This window comes from Mobula birostris, chromosome 4 (assembly GCF_030028105.1).
Source record: "Mobula birostris isolate sMobBir1 chromosome 4, sMobBir1.hap1, whole genome shotgun sequence".
NCBI classification, from domain to species: Eukaryota; Metazoa; Chordata; class Chondrichthyes; order Myliobatiformes; family Myliobatidae; genus Mobula; species Mobula birostris.
In genome coordinates this window covers 193,763,852-193,781,657 of record NC_092373.1, presented here as the reverse complement: position 1 = coordinate 193,781,657, position 17,806 = coordinate 193,763,852, and the positions used below count along the sequence as shown (strand labels likewise).

Sequence of the window (17,806 nt, the reverse complement as noted above, 5' to 3'; positions counted from 1 at the left end):
CTTTGCCTTCTGTGGGCAAGCCAGTTCTGGATCCACAAAGCAATGTTCCCTTGGATCCCATGCCTCCTTACTTTCTCAATAAGCCTTGCATGGGGTAGCCTATCAAATGCCTTGTTTAAATCCATATACTCTACATCTACTGCTCTTCCTTCAACAATGTGTTTAGTCACATCCTCAAAACATTCAATCAGGCTCATAAGGCACGACTGCCCTTGACAAAGCCATGCTGACTATTCCTAATCATATTATACCTCTCCAAATGTTCATAAATCCTGCCTCTCAGGATCTTCTTCATCAACTTACCAACCACTGAAGTAAGACTCACTGGTCTATAATTTCATGGGCTATCTCCACTCCCTTTCTTGAATAAAGGGACAACATCCGCAACCCTCCAATCCTCCGGAACCTCTCCCGTCCTCATTGATAGTTCAAAGATCATCGCCAGAGGCTCAGCAATCTCCTCCCTCGCCTCCCACAGTAGCCTGGGGTACATCTCATCCGGTCCTGGCGACTTATCCAACTTGATGCTTTCCAAAAGCTCCAGCACATCCTCTTTCTTAATATCTACCTGCTCAAGCTTTTCAGTCTGCTGCAAATCATCACTACAACCACCAAGGTCCGTTTCCATAGTGAATACTGAAATAAAGAATTCATTAAGTACCCCTGTTATTTCCTCCGGTTCCATACACACTTTCCCACTGTCACACTTGATAGGTTCTATTCTTTCACGTCTTATCTTTCTGCTCTTCACATACTTATAGAATGCCTTAGGGTTTTCCTTAATCCTGCCCGCCAAGGCCTTCTCATGGACCCTTCTGGCTCTCCTAATTTCCTTTTTAAGCTCCTTCCTGTTAACCTTATAATCTTCTAGATCCCTAACATTACCTAACTCTCTGAACCTTTTGTAAGCTTTTCTTTTCTTCTTGACTAGATTTATTACAGCCTTTGTACACCAGGGTTCCTGTACCCTACCAGAACTTCCCTGTCTCATCTGTACCTATGCAGAACTCCACACAAATATCCCCTGAACATTTGCTACTTTTCTTCCGTACTTTTCCCTGAGAACATCTGTTCCCAGTATAAGCTTCCAGTTTCCTGCCCGATAACCTCATAATTCCCCTTACTCCAATTAAACGCTTTTCTAACTTGTCTGTTCCTATCCCTCTCTAATGCTATTGTAAAGGAGATAGAATTATGATCACTTGCTCCAAAACGCTCTCCCACTGTGAGATCTGACACCTGACTAGGTTCACTTCCCAATAACAAATCAAGTAGTCTCTCCTGACTGCTGACTTTGTTTTGTAGCCCAGTGTAGTACGTTAGCCCTACAAAACTGACGGTTGCCCTGTAATTGGATTTTAAACAGGTACTGTCTCTTAGCACCTTTGATAGCTTTATGATGATCATACCTCCTTTTCATAATCTTTTCTGTTACCATTAACACAAAATTTGGTCATCTAAATTTTGTATGCGCAATGATTACAAATTTTCTAAGTATAAACTTGTGATCAGTTGCTTCTGACATCATTTTACTTTTTATCTACCCTGTGACTTGTAAATCCCAGCTTCACAGGGCCTGGTGGTGCTCACGAAGAGAACTGTAAAGGCACTGTGAGCAACCTGTCTAAATTCACTCTGGGAATCCTAACAGTCTCTCCGAATGTTTTGTTTAGTCTTAAGGCTTGGGGTGATTCTACAATGCATTTCCCTAGCCTAGCTACTTTCTACCAGAGAGTTAGACTGTCTCTGAACATGTCCTTTACAAGCTCCAGCAAGGAAATATACTGTCCTTATATTTTTCAACATTCTGTTTATAATCTCTGCACCTTCTCAAGATTTAACATTTCGGCAGCTTAATTAATTAGATATTGCAAGTATATATCCTCTGTACTAATCACATATTTTGTTTCCCACTTTATATTTTCTCATGTGATATTCTTATACAGAGTAGGGAAAGTGGTTAAGTCAGCATCAGCTAAAAATAAGTACTAGGGAAATGAAAGAGACTTAAAGCTAATAAATCCACAGAACTTAATGACCTGCACTTTAGTGCTTTGAAGGAAGTGGCTATACTATGGTCAGAGTTATCTAACAAGTTCCATACACTTTACAAGAGTTCCCACAGAAGATACCAAATACAAAGACACCATAATTATCAATATATGCCCATTATTTCAGAAATGAGGGAGACTGAAGATAGGGAACAATAGACCACTATATTGACATCAGTACTTGCAAAATACTGGAATTTTTTTAAGAAGGAAAATAGCAACAGTAATAGGATTGCATAGAGACAACATGGATTTATGAAAGACAAATCACATTTGACAAATCTGGTGGGGGTGAATCAATTTGATATGCTGTATCTGGACTTTGAGAAAAGACCTTCAATAATGAGTTGATTCAGTAAAAAACTAAGACAGCAATGGGTACATGGATATTACTGGAAAGAGGAATTAAGTGGAACAGAAAACACATCTTGCTCCAATTGTATAGAATCCTTGTGGAACTACACCTGGAGTGTTACGAAGATACCTTGTCTCCCTATCGAAGGAAAAACATATTTGCACTAGGAGTAAAAAGAAGATTTAAAGGATTTGATTCCTAGTATGGCAAATATATCAGATGGAGAGTTTAAACAGATTAAGCCCATACTCTCTGGGGTTTAGGAAGATGAGAGTCTTAAATGATTCAGTCTTCCAATGTAGTAGCTTTAACATAATTATCAGAATTAAATGACATCAAGAAGAGTAACATCTTCATAAAGATTACAAATGCAGTGAAACAAATTTCTTCATTAACTGGACAAGTATTTGCAAAGAACTAATAAGCTCTTTAATGGGACTAAATTGAACACCATATTTAAAGACACAACATGGTACAATAGACCAAGTAACACCTCTCTCTGCTGTGATATTAGGATACAAAAGTGAAAATACTTCCTGAACACTGTAATGTTCTACAACCGAACAGCATTCAATAGCTTTAAGTGATATAACTCAATAATTTCTTACCTCTCTCCCTTTAACAGCTATGAATCAATCAACTCTCAAGTAACAAATAAATTCATGGAGCTGTCTATCAAAACATTAACCCATGCAGGTCTTCCACCACTCATTAGACCTACAAGTTAAATCTCATTTAGAATTCTGATTCAATCACTATAAAATTTTTAAAAATTAGTCGTCAGTACTTACATGGATATTTTTAATTTCTTGCTTGGTGAGGGTTTCTAATGTCCTAAAGGGCTTCTTCAGTAGTTTCTATAAAGGAAAAATAAGGAGAATATTCATATTTTCACTGAAAATATAAAGAATATTAAGTAACCTAAGTCTAGTACATTTTGCAACTATACAAGATTTATTAATGATCAATTTATAATTAAGACATACGGTATTATGTAATACATTTACAACTCTCTACCTGTCTTGCGCACTGTCGCAGCCAGTCTTTCATTGTCTCTTCTTTCAGCATGCAGCCAATGAATACAACAAAATAATCAAGAATCTTCCCATTAGTCCTCCCATCACCTTGCAAAGGAGGTGGTGAAGGGCCGTCTTCCAAGGGTTGTGCAGAGAATATATTAGTCTGGGTGTTGTGGCAAATTTCAAATGTTTTTTCAGAATCTAAACAAGAAAACAAGCAAAGATATTTGCTAGGACAATGCCAGTTTGTGGTTGATTAAGAACATTATATTCTTGAGGTTATAAAAGGTACATAATGCTGTCTACTTAAAGAGTATACAGAAAAGATTGTTCTGTAAGTGGTTATTTATCTTTCATCTTGTATTTTGCTTGCTAGATTAATACACCAGATCAATAGACCACCATATATGCCTCTGCAAATGCAGTGTTGCCATCAGATGTAATGATGTAATCAAACATTGCAAGAACATCATTATGAATGACTATGATCAATCTAGTCTTGCTTCCTGGGAAAAGGTGCTCCATATACACTTGACATTGCAGAAAATGATCAGTTGGCCTCTCCAAACTAAGCTAGTGTAGATGAAACAAATAGGATTTTAGATTCCTAAATAGACGGCTCTTTTTCCACAGGATGCAGGTATTCAGAAGAGGCAAACATTTATTGTCCATTCCCAATTTCCACTTAGCTAAGGCCATTTTGGCAGCCAAATTTCAATGACATTAGTCTGCAGTTACCAGATCTGGTAAAGTCTGCAGAATTTCTTATCAAAAGAAAATTACTAAACACGATGAAATTTTAAAATATTCAAAGATTTCAGGATCATAATTACACACATTAGTTATTCCAGACTTAATTATTTAAATCTAAATCTAACAGCAGTCATGTTGGGATCCAAGCGAACGTTCAGTTCTCTATACAGAAAGTCCCCAGGTTATGAATGAGATCCGTTCTTAAGTCTGAATTTAAGTCGGATTTGTACGTAAATCGGAACAGGTACATACGGTTCTTATTCAGCGTCAGTTAGTCAAATGTTTGTCCCAAGCAATAACGTTAGCCTGTCCTTCGATGCCTTATGCCCTGGTGCACATTTTTCCTCTTTCGAAATGTAGCTCCTTTCAGGCATAAGCCAGTCTTGTCCACTTTAAATATTTGGCCTGGCAAATAACCTCCCTCAATAATCTTTTTCAACATTTCAGGAAAATCACTCTCAGCACTTACATCGGCACTCGCTGCTTCACCTTGCATTTTAATATTATGTAAATTTGCCCTCACTTTGAAACCACTGAACCCCTACTCGCAACAAATTCTTCATCACAGATTGAAACAAACAAAAGATGGGAATTATCGATCCATAATTTTAACTTGTTTACTGCATCCGTCAACGGAACAGAAATACTGCGGATTCAGCAGCAGCCGCGGGCGGCAGGTCCTGAGTTCCCCCGGGTCCTAAAGTCCACTCGCACTGAGACAGGTTAAATCGCACAAGTGGGGGCGCGGCTGACTAGAAAAGGGGGGCGAGGGTGAATCTTGCTAAGGAAAATTTAAGCCAAATACAAAGTTACACACTCAACAGTGTTATGGCAACGTGATCCGACTTAAAATGGCGGACGGCGTTCTCCTTCCTCGAGCCAACGAATTTTTAATATAATAGGCTTTATGGCAGTCCATTCGTAGTACGAGCTGTCTGTAAGTTGGACGTTCGTAACTCAGGGAATAACTGTACACTAGTCTGATTACTAAATATATTACCGCACATTTCTCTAACAAAAAAAAAACAGCGGCTCCAGTCTATAAGAGTTGCACATCAGGAGTCAATGTACAAATCACTTAATCGCATGTAGTGGAATAAACTTCCTCTGACTGACTAGCCTGAAACACAATATTTATACTTTATTGTCGCCAAACAATTGATACTAGAACGTACAATCATCACAGCGATATTTGATTCTGCGCTTCCCGCTCCCTGGAGTACAAATAGATAGTAAATATTAAAAATTTAAATTATAAATCATAAATAGAAAACAGAAAATGGAAAGTAAGTTAGTGCAAAAAAAAGAGGCAGGTCCAGATATATGGAGGGTATGGCCCAGATCCAGTTCAGGATCCATTCAGCAGTCTTATTACAGTTGGAAAGAAGCTGTTCCCAAATCTGGCCGTACGAGTCTTCAAGCTCCTGAGCCTTCTCTCAGAGGGAAGAGGGATGTGTCCTTGATTATCCTGGGCGGGTTGTGTCCTTGATTATCCTGGCAGCACTGCTCCGACAGCGTGCAGTGTAAAGTGAGTCCAAGGACGGAAGATTGGTTTGTGTGATGTGCTGCGCTGTGTTCACGATCTTCTGCAGCTTCTTTCGGTCTTGGACAGGACAACTTCCATACCAGGTTGTGATGCACCCTAGAAGAATGCTTTCTACGGTGCATCTATAAAAATTAGTGAGGGTTTTAGGGGACAGGCCAAATTTCTTTAGTTTTCTCAGAAAGTAAAGGCGCTGGTGGGCCTTCTTGGCAGTGAACTCTGCTTGGTTGGTCCAAGTCAGGTCATTTGTGATATTGACCTCGAGGAACTTAAAGCTTTTGACCTGTTCCATTTGCGCACCACCGATGTAAATTGGGTTGTGCTGTCCGCTACTATTTCTGAAGTCAACAACCAATTCCGTCCTCTTGTTGACGTTGAGGGATAGGTTACTGTCTTCGCACCATGCCACCAGGTTCTTAATTTCCTCTCTGTACTCAAACTCATCATTACCCAAGATACTGCCTACAATTGTGGTGTCATCAGCAAACTTATATATTGAGTTCGATGGAAACTTGGCTACACAATCATGGGTCTACAGTGAGTACAGCAGGGGGCTGAATACACAGCCTTGTGGGGCACCGGTGCTCAGAGTAATTGTAGAGGAGAGTTTGTCCCCTATTTTTACAGCCTGTGTCCTGTCTGTGAGGAAGCTGAAGATCCAGCTACAGATCTGAGTGCTAAGGCCCAGGTTCCAGAGCTTAGGAATCAGTTTACTTGGCATGATGGTATTAAAGGCAGAGCTGTAGTCAATGAAGCCTTACATATGCGTCTTTATTCTCCTCCAGGTGTTTTAGGGAGGAACGTAGGGCCACAGAGATGGCATCTGCCGTTGACCTATTGCTCTGGTAGGCACATTGCAAAGCATCGAGGTTGACCGGTAGGCTGTGGTTGGTGTGTGCCATAACCAATCACTCGAAGCACTTCATAGCAATTGATGTCAGAGCCACAAGTCGATAATCATTCAGGCATGCCACCTTGCTCTTCTTCGGCACCGGGATTATCGTTGCCTTCTTAAAACACGAGGGGATCTTAGACTGAAGCAAGGAGCAGTTAATACCAGCAAGCATATTAGAATGCTACCACACAGATGTGCCCTTTCAAGTTACAGGAAATAGTTCACTGTCCCTTCATTCTTGCTAGTTCTAAGTCTTGAAACTTCCTCCCCACATAAGTATTTCCACCAGAAGTAAAGCACTGGCTAAGAACGTACCTCACCACCACCTTCAAAATCAGAATGGGAAGAATTAACAGACTTGGCAATCAAACTAAATCCCACAAGTACATTTAAAAAAGCAATCCAGAAAATACTTAGGTAAGAAATAAATGATGTACAACATTGGACTTCACTTAACTCTCACTTTTACATTTTCACTTTCCTTTATAGATTTAAGTATTCGTGTATGCATTTGTTGACAAGTTGAAGCGAAAGAATTCAAGTTGAACTGCAGCACCTAAAACTTAGCCTTACAGAAAGCAAATCTACTTTAATGAGAGTGGCAATGGGAAGTGCAACTACAAACGTACAAAGAAGATATCACTATTAGTCTAGCAGAAAATCTAGCAAACATTACAAAAGCAAAATACTGTGGAAATAGTAAATAAAAACAGAAACTACTACAGGTACTCAGCATACCCAGCAACCATGAGCACAGAATCAATATTTCAGATTAGAACATAGAACAATATTACTAGGAAGCAGTCCCTTCAGCCCATGATGTAATTAAGCTGCTGACGCCCAATTCCTTCTGCCTGCACATGGTACACATCTCTCCATTTCTTAAAAGCCTCTATAACGTCTGCCTTCACCCCCACCTTTGACAGTTCATTCTAGTACCTACCAGTCTTCTGAGGGAGAGAATCAAAAATCATTTGGAAAAGCAAGGACTAATCATGGACAACCAACATGGCTTTATCAAGCAGAGATTTTGTCTGACCAATGTAAATGAATTTTTTTTGCAGAGGGGACACGAAGGATATTTTCTTCATCCAGAGAGTGGTAACTATCTGGAATGCACTGTCTAAAGCAAAGTCCCTGAGAGCACTTAAAAAGAGTCAAGATAAGCGTGTGTATCATCTAGCAAAGACTAGGTATCTAGGAATAAGTGCTGCATGATAGAATTAATACAGAAAGGTACCCACTAGTCAGTATGGATGAGCTGAGCTGAATGATCTACTTCCATACTGTATGATTCTGTGGACAAAAACATCTCAATTGCCCCAGCATTTATACCACCTTACACAGAAGAATGATAGCAATGAAACTATCTACCTGAAAATTTCAGCTGTGCTTGAATATGATAAACATTTCCACAGAAAGGACTTGATTTCAAAGTGTTCCTCAGTGCTAGATGGACACAAAATGCAGATCAAGGTTACTAAGGAAAAATACTGTAAATATTCTTTGGTTTTAATGTTTTACACAACAGTTTGAAGATTTAAGGCAATTGCCATTAATATTTACTTATCCTTCCAAATACCAACCATTTTCTCATTATAGCATATAACAGTTAAATAACTTCACACACTGAGTCAACATAATAGGCTGCTTATTCAGGTGGTGAAAACTTAGTCATCACAATTGATCTGTCTGGAGGAGATGTAAATAGGAGATAAGTATGAACAGACAGTAACAGAAGAAAAAATGCTGAAAAGTTATTGGAACATCTGAAATAAAAGTGTTGGGAATATACATCTTAAGAGAGAAAAATAATAGTGTAACAGACTGATAACATTAATCTGAATTTACGAATTCTGATACAAGCTTGGAAGGCTGCCTTACTTGTTTCCAGAATCAATAGGTTTGGATTACATATAATGGCAAAGTAAACAATACGAGATATGGAAAGGAATTATTTCCTAAGAATCAATTGTATAGAAAATCTAGCAAAGTCCAAAGGAAAATAATTCTTTTGCAAGTTTACAATTCATCATTTTCTTCTGTTTCTTTGGATCAGCAGTAAAAGATCAGCTGTAAGAGGTTTACTAAGATTTTTTTAAATAAGACACAGCAATCGTGTTGAGAACTTTCAACTGATATATCAATAACTTTTCAACTCTGACAATAATGTACTTATTCTGCCCTTTCAAAGTTATGACATGTACAATGCTAGCTTGAAAGGGAGATAAAGAATCTCAAATCCTTTTAGTTGTCAGCGGGACTAATGCATTGTCACACAAGTAGATATATCATCCAGACATGAAACCAAATTATTATTCATATTTTAAAATACTTCCTAGCCCATAGAATTATATTTGTACCTATCTACCTTATTATCATTTTATTTCCATTTACAACTGCACCATCTTTAAGAACAAGCTTGGTAAAATAAAATAATCAGCAGCTGATGTTTTGCTGCTGATCCAAAGAAACTGAAGAACTTTATATCTCGCTATAAAACTTAACTGTACCTTTACACTTTGTCACAAATCGGGCCTTATCAAGTGGACGGTTGAACCGAATGCAGATCTGAGTCATTTGTGGGAAAACTGGTCCTGATCTGAATTTGCCATTCCACCTAAGTGAAACGTAAAATTAAAGTATACATTTCTTTCCAAAATATTCATGAATATTGAATTTTCTTAAAAATATTTTTCCTTAGCCAAGTAAAGCTTTCTCCATAACATTGCATGCAAAGCATACTGGCATCTGTAAAAGGTGTCTCAGTACAGGCTACACTATTTTGTTAAATTGTTAATTTAAAAATCTCTTCATCCAAGTTACATTACATAGAACAAAACAACACAGGAACAGGCTCTCCTGCTCACAATGTCTCCGCCAAAGCTTTTTCATGAAATTGGCAGTTGAGTTAGCACGAAATAACTAATAATTTGAATTAATCAACGTAAATAGTAACAAAATTATTGATAAAAATACCAGAGTGTCTGCACAATTTCACAGCTTAATCACTTACACTTCTCCCTACCGCTTGCTTGCAAAGAGTAGCACAAAAATAATGTACACTGAAAAATCTTACCAGCCAGGAAACATCAAATAACGTGTTCTCAACATGAAGGGTTCTGCGAAACTGCTTTCAGACAGAATCATTTCAATATCAGCATTCCTAGGTTTTGTGGGACAGAAGGATAAAGGGGAATTTTATAACGGTGATAATGCATACTGATTTATTAATTTAATGCCTTAGATTTTATTTTAATCTTCACAGAACGTAAAGCATCCTAACCACAGATATTTAATCTTTCATCTATGTGAAATTCCAGATACAGGCACCTAGCAGGTAGCCACATTTTTGCTTAATGTTAGCATTACAGAATTATAGAGACTTATTATGTATTAACTATAATTCACTGGTGTGTCTTCTAAATGATGGTGGAATTCAAAAATTCAGTCTTGATTTTAATACCTTGTCACTGCTCCCTTTTCTGCTAGAATGAATGCAACTCTGGGGTTTGCTGCACGAATCAACTTCTGCAGATGCACCAAGAGCTGCCTTTGCTCGGAGGTCAAGCTTGTGAAAACTACATTACTAACCACTCCTGCAAACAAAAAAAAAAGGTAGCTCAATAAGTTATCAATATAAGATTGAAATGAATACAGAGAAAATTTATAAGGATGTTGCCAAGACTTGAGGACCTTACTTACAGGGAAAAGTTTAGATTGGACTTTATTCGCTGCAGTGTAAAAGAATGAGGGGAGATTTGATAGAAGTATTGAAAATTATGAGGGATAAATTCAAGCAAACCTTTTCCACTGAGGTTGGGTGAGACTAGAACGAAAGGTTAAGGATGAAAGGTGAAATATTTAAGGGGAACCTGGGGGTGGGGGGAGGGAACTTCTTCACCCAGATGGTAGTGCAAGTGCGGGATGAGCTGCCAGTGGAAGTGATGGATGTGGGTTTGATTGCAACACTTAAGAGAAGTTTGAATAAGTGCATAGATGGGAGGGGTATGGAGAGTTATGGTCTGGGTGCACCAGGCAGAATAACAGTTCGGCAGACTAGATGAACTGAAGGGCCTGCTTCTGTTATAGTGCTCTACGCCTCTGTGATTGAGAAATTGAGACTGAAAATTAATGTCTTATTCTTTCCTTTGTATCCCTTAGTTTGAAGTCTTATGCACCAAATCTCAGATTTCTAACTCAAACTTAGCTTCCTTCCACCCCACCCCACCAGCTGCATTCTCAGTAAAAAAAAATTAATCACACTGTGCAGATAAATCCTCAGGTTTACACAGTGGAAAAATCTTAGTAAAAGCAGTAGTGGGTGTCTAGAAGGATGCTGAAAAAATTTTAAATTGAGCGGTAGCATTGTAGCTCGCCACTCCATTTTTGGCTCACAGACCTGAAGGGCCAATTGGGATCCATCTGTCTGTCAGTTAAAATGATTCTGTGAGTAGTTCAACCGCTTTAAACTGGCTTAATGTACTGGCAAAGGCCAGAAAGGACTTTAATATTTGGATTCAATTACGTAATTTCTATTGCAAAAAGCACACACTAACACTCAAGCATAAAACGGAACTCGGCTATAAAGTTTATTACTAAAGTCAATGTTCCAACTGGCTAAGATCACTTCATCAAGAAATGGTCTTAGATAGCTACATGGTGCATAAAAGTAGCAGTGTATCAGAAAAACTTTAACCTTTGTCAAAAATTACCATTGCAATACCTATACAGGATGCAAGCATACACTTGCATTATCTGCATACAATCCTACAACATTTCAGTTACATCAAAAGATCCCAGGTAAGCAGAAGAGCAAAAAAGCAATTACTTTCAACAATATACACAGTATTTACTTCAATTCTAAATACCTTGAGAGCAATGATCCAAAAGCTTTGGGAAAAGTAACCTGGAAAAAAACAAGTATATTATGAAAATAACACATAATAAGTCAATTGATACAAGTAAAATATGACCATAAGACAAAGGAGCAGAATAGGCCATTCGGCCAGCTGAGTGTTCTTTCTGCCTGAGGACCTTACTTGGATCTCTACAATCCATAGGAGTGAAGAATACTGTTCTGATCAAGCTTAGAACTACTTACTGCTATCACAATCATGGTTAGGCATTACTATTACTAGGAATTTGTAATTATTTATCTTAAGCAGAAAGAATGGAATTTTCCAATCATTACAGTTGATAGCTTTATCTGTGCTTTCAAAATGGAACAGAAATGACAATAGGACTCCCCATCCAGCACAATGCTAGGAGCAATAACTGGTTGGGATAGCATGGTTCAAAGTTACACGATGTCCAAGGGCAATGATGAATAGGAACTAAAGTCATATTTTGCACGAAGATACAAGAGACACAGATCAAATATTCCTAACTGATGCAATATAAGCTGTATATTGATTTTGTACAGTAACTTGGGTGTAAAGTTAATGGAGCACAAGATTTAAGGACAGGACTCATGAAATAATTGAATCAATACGGAGAGAAGTCATATGTAGAATTTAACAGCAAATTGAGGCTGTTATTAAAGCTCAAAATAAAAATTATTATCGAAGTACATAGATGTCACCACCTGCAACACTGAGATTCATTTTTCTGTGGGCATACTTGGCAAATCTATAGAACAGTAAACTGTACACAAACTGTGCAAATGCAGATACAAGTAAATAGCAATAAATAATGAGCATGAAATAACAATATAACAGAGTCCTTAGATGAGTGGAACTATCCCCTTTTGTTCACCAGTCTGATGGTTGAGGAGTAGTAACTGTTCTTGACCTTAGTGGTGCAAGTCCTGAGGCACCTGTACCTTCTACCTGATGCCAGCAGCAAGAAAAGAGCATGGCCTGGGTGGTGAGGACCTATAATGATGAATACTCTTTTCTACAGCAATGTTTCATCTAGATATGCTCAATGGTTGGGAGGGTTTCACTCGTGATGTACTGGCCTGAATCCAATACCTTCTGTGGGATTTTTGCTCAAAGGCATTGCTGTTCAAATACAAGGCTGTAACGTAGCCGGTCAGAATTCTTTCCACCTCGCATCTATAGAAGTTTGCCAAGGTTTTCAATGATATGCCAAACCTCCATATTCCTTAAGTAGTACAGGCACTGTAGCATTTTCTTTGCAATTATATTTATATGATGGATCCAGGACAGGTAGTGACACCTAGGAATTTAAAGTTACTGATCCTCTCCACCTCTGATTCTCCAATGGTTACTGGTTTCCCTCTCCTGAAATCTACAATCAGTTCCGTAGTCTTACTGACATTAAGTGAGAGATTTTTGTTGTGACACCACCCAGCCAAGTTTTTAATCTTCTTCCTGCATGCTGATTCATCACCCTCTTTGATGCAGCCCACAACAGTGCAGTCACCCACAAACTTGTATATGGTGTTGGAGCTGTACTTAGCCACACAGTCATGGGTGTAAAGTGAGTAGAACAACAGGTTAAGTACACATCCCTGCGGTGCTCCTTTGCTGATGGCAATTGTGGAGGAGATGTTTTTGCCAACCTGACCCACTGCAATCTCCAAGTGAGGAAATCCAGGATCCAACTGCACATACAAAAGGGAGTGTTAAGGCTCAGGTCTTCAAGTTTACCGATTAGTTTTGAGGGTACGATGGTGTTAAAAATGCCAAGTTGTAATCAATAAAGAGCATCCTGATGTATGCACTTTTGCGGTCCAGATGTTCCAGTTTTCAGCCAATTAACTCTTGCTATGTTACTGAGGTGAAATGAAGCTGGTCCTTGACAGAATGCGGCTGGAATTGCCACTGGGGTTCAAAAATGACAAGCCTGGTTCAGGTTAGAATATGAACCAAGAAAACAGAGAAGGTAATGTGTTATCTTAGATATGGTCCTGTGCAATAGACAGGTAAAATTAGTGATCCTCGTGAAAAGAGTGATCACAGTAGGATTGTGCAATAGTTCAATCTAACACCAGTGTATTATGCTCAAGTAATAGAGACTACAATGGGATGAAGGAGAATTTACGGAACAAAGGCTATATGGTGGGACGGTTCAGGAACAGTGGAAGACTTTCAGAGACATTTTTCACGGTGCTCAATAAAAGTATATTCCAGTTAAAAGCAAGCACAGTAAAGGTGGGGAGAGCCAGTCTTGGATATCTAAGGAAAAGTAAAAGAAGGCATCAAACTAAAAGCTGATGCGTACAAAGTCGCCATAAGTCGTGAGAAACTGGAAGACTGGGAACACTTAAAGAAGCAACAAAGAACCACTAAGCAAGCAATAAAGAAAGGGAAGACAGATTATGAAAATAAACCAGCAAAAAATATAAAAACAGATAGTACAAGTTGTTATAATTATATAAAGTGGAAAAGCATGGCTAATATGAACGTAGGTCCCTTAGTGGACAAGAAGGGGGAATTGATATTGGATAATGAGGAAATGACTGAGCCTTTGAATGACCGTTTTGTGTCGGTCTTCATGGTGGAGGACACACCTAACATGCCAAAGAGAGATGTTATGGATGCGATAGGAGGTGAGGACCTCGATACAATAGCTATCACTAAAGAGGCAGTGCTGAGCAAATTTGTGGGCCAGGAATGCATCCCAAGGTACTGAAAGAAATGGCAGAATTTATAGTAGAGACTTTGGTGATAATTCACCAGAATTCATTGGACTCTGGGCAAGTCCCGGCGGATAGGAAGACGGCGAATGTCATGCCACTGTTCAAACAAAAAAGGATGCAGGCAAAAGGCAGGTAACTATAGGCCAGTTAAACATCTGTAGTTGAGAAAATGCTTGAAGCTATTATTAAATACGAAATTGCAAGGCATCTGGAAAGAAATGGATCCATCAGGCAGGCGCAGCATGGATTCAGCAAAGGTGGGTCCTCTTTGACAAACTTACTGAGGTTCCCTGAGGATATAACGAGTGCAGTGGATAGAGGGGAAACAATTAATGTTATTTACTTGGACTTTCAGAAGGTGCTCGATAAGGTGCCTGATAAAAGACATATCCATAAGATAAGGATGCATAGAGTTGGCAGTGATGTATTACATGGGTAGAGGATTGGTTAACTAATAGAAAGTAGAGGGTTGGGATACATGGGTGTTACTCTAGTTGGCAATCGGTGGTGAGAGATGTGCTGCAGGGGTCAGTGCTGGGTGCGCAACTGTCCACGATATACATTAATGATCTGGAAGAGGGGACCAAGTGTAGTGTATCTAAGTTTGCTGATGACACTAAATTGAGTAGAAAAGCAAATTGTGCAGAAGATACAGAGAGTCTGCAGAGAGATCTAGATAGGTTAAGTGACTGGGCAAAGGTCTGACAGATGGAGTACAATGTTGGTTAATGCAAGGTCATCCACTTTGCAAAGATGGAAGAGCAGATTATTATTTAAATTGCAAAAAATTGCAGCATGCTGCCGTGCAGAGGGACTTGGGAGTGCTTGTGCATGAATCACAAAAGGTTGGTTTGCAGGTGCAGCAGGCTGTCAAGGAGGCAAATGGAATGTTGACCTTCATTGCTAGAGGGATTGAATTTAAGAGCAGGGAGGTTATGCTGCAATTGTACAGGGTACTGGTGAGGCCACACCTGGAGTTCTGCGTGCAATTCTGGTCTCCTTACTTGAAGAAAGATATACTGGCTTTGGAGGCTATGCAGAGGAGGTTTACCAGGTTGATTCCAAAGATGAAGGGGTTAGATTATGAGGCAAGATTAAGTAGCCTCGGACTGTATTCGCTGGAATTCATAAGAATGAGAGATCTTATAGAAACATATAAAATTATGAAAGGGGTAAGATAAGATAGAGAAAGGAAAGTTATTTCCACTGGTAGGTGAGACTAGAACGAGGGGACATAGCCTCAAGATTCCGGGGAGCAGATTTAGGACAGAGATGAGGAGGAACTGCTTTTCCCAGAGAGTGGTGAATTCTGTGGAATTCTCTGCCCAATGAAGCAGTGGAGGCTACCTCAGTAAATATATTTAACACAAAATTGGATAGATTTTTGCATAATAGGGGAATTAGGGTTATTGGGAAAATTCAGGTAGGTGGAGACGAGTCCATAGCCATACCAGCCATGATCTTATTGAATGGCAGAGCAGGCTCAATGGGTCATATGGCCTACTCCTACTCCTATTTCTCATGTTCTTACGATGGAAAGGGTACAGAACTTATGGCATAGGGTAAAATTATGTTTTCAATTGACCACATTAAATCTTGGAAAGGAATCAAGAAAGGAGAAGGAGGTGGAATATCACATCGAAAGAATGTACAGAGAAAATAATCAAAAATCTTCAAAAGCTGTCATAGATTAAGATAACTCCCTAGAGTAAACTCCTGGGAAGGGAAAGGAACCCTGAGAGATAATCAGTTGAAAACAAAAAGGATTACATGGTAGAGAAGGTCTGATGATGGTTGAGCTCTTCAAAAGGAAATTAAGTGAACACAGCGGATTCCTGTTAATTGGGCCATCAGTTAATCAGGGCACCCACTTATTTGGGACAGGAGCCTTGCCAAACAATTGCTAACTAGTGCCAGTCATGTGTGCTTGTATGGCCATTAGACACTATACCACACTTACAGTGACCAGTTTTTAAATAGTCAGTTGCATGTGTTTGTGTTCAAAAAAGTGATTTTTGTCACTGATAGTTGGCAAGAAATAAGCGATAAAACAATTCAGAACTACTTTGCTCACTGCGGCTTCAAGCATTTAGGCTTGGAGATGCCAGAAACAGGCGGGAGTGAAAATGAAACAATTCTGCCAACTCAAGAAATCAGGAACTACGAATAACTTGAAGGTGTCAATAATCATCTTTAATGCTGCAATGAAAATGTACACCTGAAGGATACAATCATCGAAGCATTCTACCAGGCTGTCCATTACGTACACAAGGTGCTACACTGATTTTGTTAATTTACAGTCAATCAAAAGAACACAGCAGGTGAATTCCTCAATCGATAATTATTAGGAACTAATACAGTTTTATAGTACTCTAGTAGTACTGGTAGTGTTCTAATTTGTTCTGTATTTCATTTAAATACAAAGTTTGTTACTCAGCTGAAGGGTAGTTTATCTTTTTTATACCTTTTTAACTATATAATAACCATATAACAATTGCAGCATGGAAACAGGCCATCTCGGCCCTTCTAGTCCGTGCCGAACTCTTACCCTATCCTATTCATAATCATAGTCATACTTTATTTATCCCGGGGGAAATTGGTTTTCGTTACAGTTGCACCATAAATAATAAATAGTAATAAAACCATAAATAGTTAAATAGTAATATGTAAATTATGCCAGGAAATAAGTCCAGCACCAGCCTATTGGCTCAGGGTGTCTGAACCTCCAAGGGAGGAGTTGTAAAGTTTGATGGCCATGGGCAGGAATGACTTCCTATGACACCCTGTGTTGCATCTCGGTGGAATGAGTCTCTGGCTGAATGTACTCCTGTGCCCAACCAGTACATTATGTAGTGGATGGGAGACATTGTCCAAGATGGCATGCAACTTAGACAGCATCCTCTTTTCAGACACCACTGTCAGAGAGTCCAGTTCCATCCCCACAACATCACTGGCCTTACGAATGAGTTTGTTGATTCTGTTGGTGTCTGCTACCCTCAGCCTGCTGCCCCAGCACACAACAGCAAACATGATAGCACTGGCCACCACAGACTCATAGAACATCCTCAGCATCGTCCGGCAGATGTTAAAGGACCTCAGTCTCCTCAGGAAATAGAGACGGCTCTGTCCCTTTTTGTAGACAGCCTCAGTGTTCTTTGACCAGTCCAGTTTATTGTCAATTCATATCCCCAGGTATTTGTAATCCTCCACCATGTCCACACTGACCCCCCGGAATGAAACAAGGGTCACCGGTACCTTAGCTCTCCTCAGGTCTACCACCAGCTCCTTAGTCTTTTTCACATTAAGCAGCAGATAATTCTACTCACACCATGTGACAAAGTTTCCTACCGTAGCCCTGTACTCAGCTTCATCTCCCTTGCTGATGCATCCAACTATGGCAGAGTCATCCGAAAACTTATGAAGATGACAAGACTCTGTGCAGTAGTTGAAGTCCGAGGTGTAAATGGTGAAGAGAAAGGGAGACAAGACAGTCCCCTGTGGAGCCCCAGTAGAATCAACTGTATTTTGCACCAGAATGCACCACACTGATACAGTGGCATGCTAAAGTTTGGGCACCCCGG

General features: G+C 39.3%; 1 protein-coding gene across 3 annotated transcripts in view; it reads right to left on the bottom strand.

Moving 5' to 3' along the window:
* Positions 1–17,806, bottom strand: part of dnaaf9 (dynein axonemal assembly factor 9) — a 179,344-nt gene that overhangs the window by 46,883 nt on the left and 114,655 nt on the right. For all 3 annotated transcript variants that reach the window (XM_072256716.1, XM_072256715.1, XM_072256718.1), the window contains 7 exons: positions 11,488–11,525; positions 10,083–10,215; positions 9,696–9,782; positions 9,130–9,236; positions 7,991–8,065; positions 3,424–3,626; positions 3,198–3,263 (listed from right to left, as the gene is read on the bottom strand). In XM_072256716.1, the coding sequence (XP_072112817.1) occupies positions 3,198–3,263; positions 3,424–3,626; positions 7,991–8,065; positions 9,130–9,236; positions 9,696–9,782; positions 10,083–10,215; positions 11,488–11,525 (709 nt within the window). The remainder of the gene's footprint in view (positions 1–3,197; positions 3,264–3,423; positions 3,627–7,990; positions 8,066–9,129; positions 9,237–9,695; positions 9,783–10,082; positions 10,216–11,487; positions 11,526–17,806) is intronic.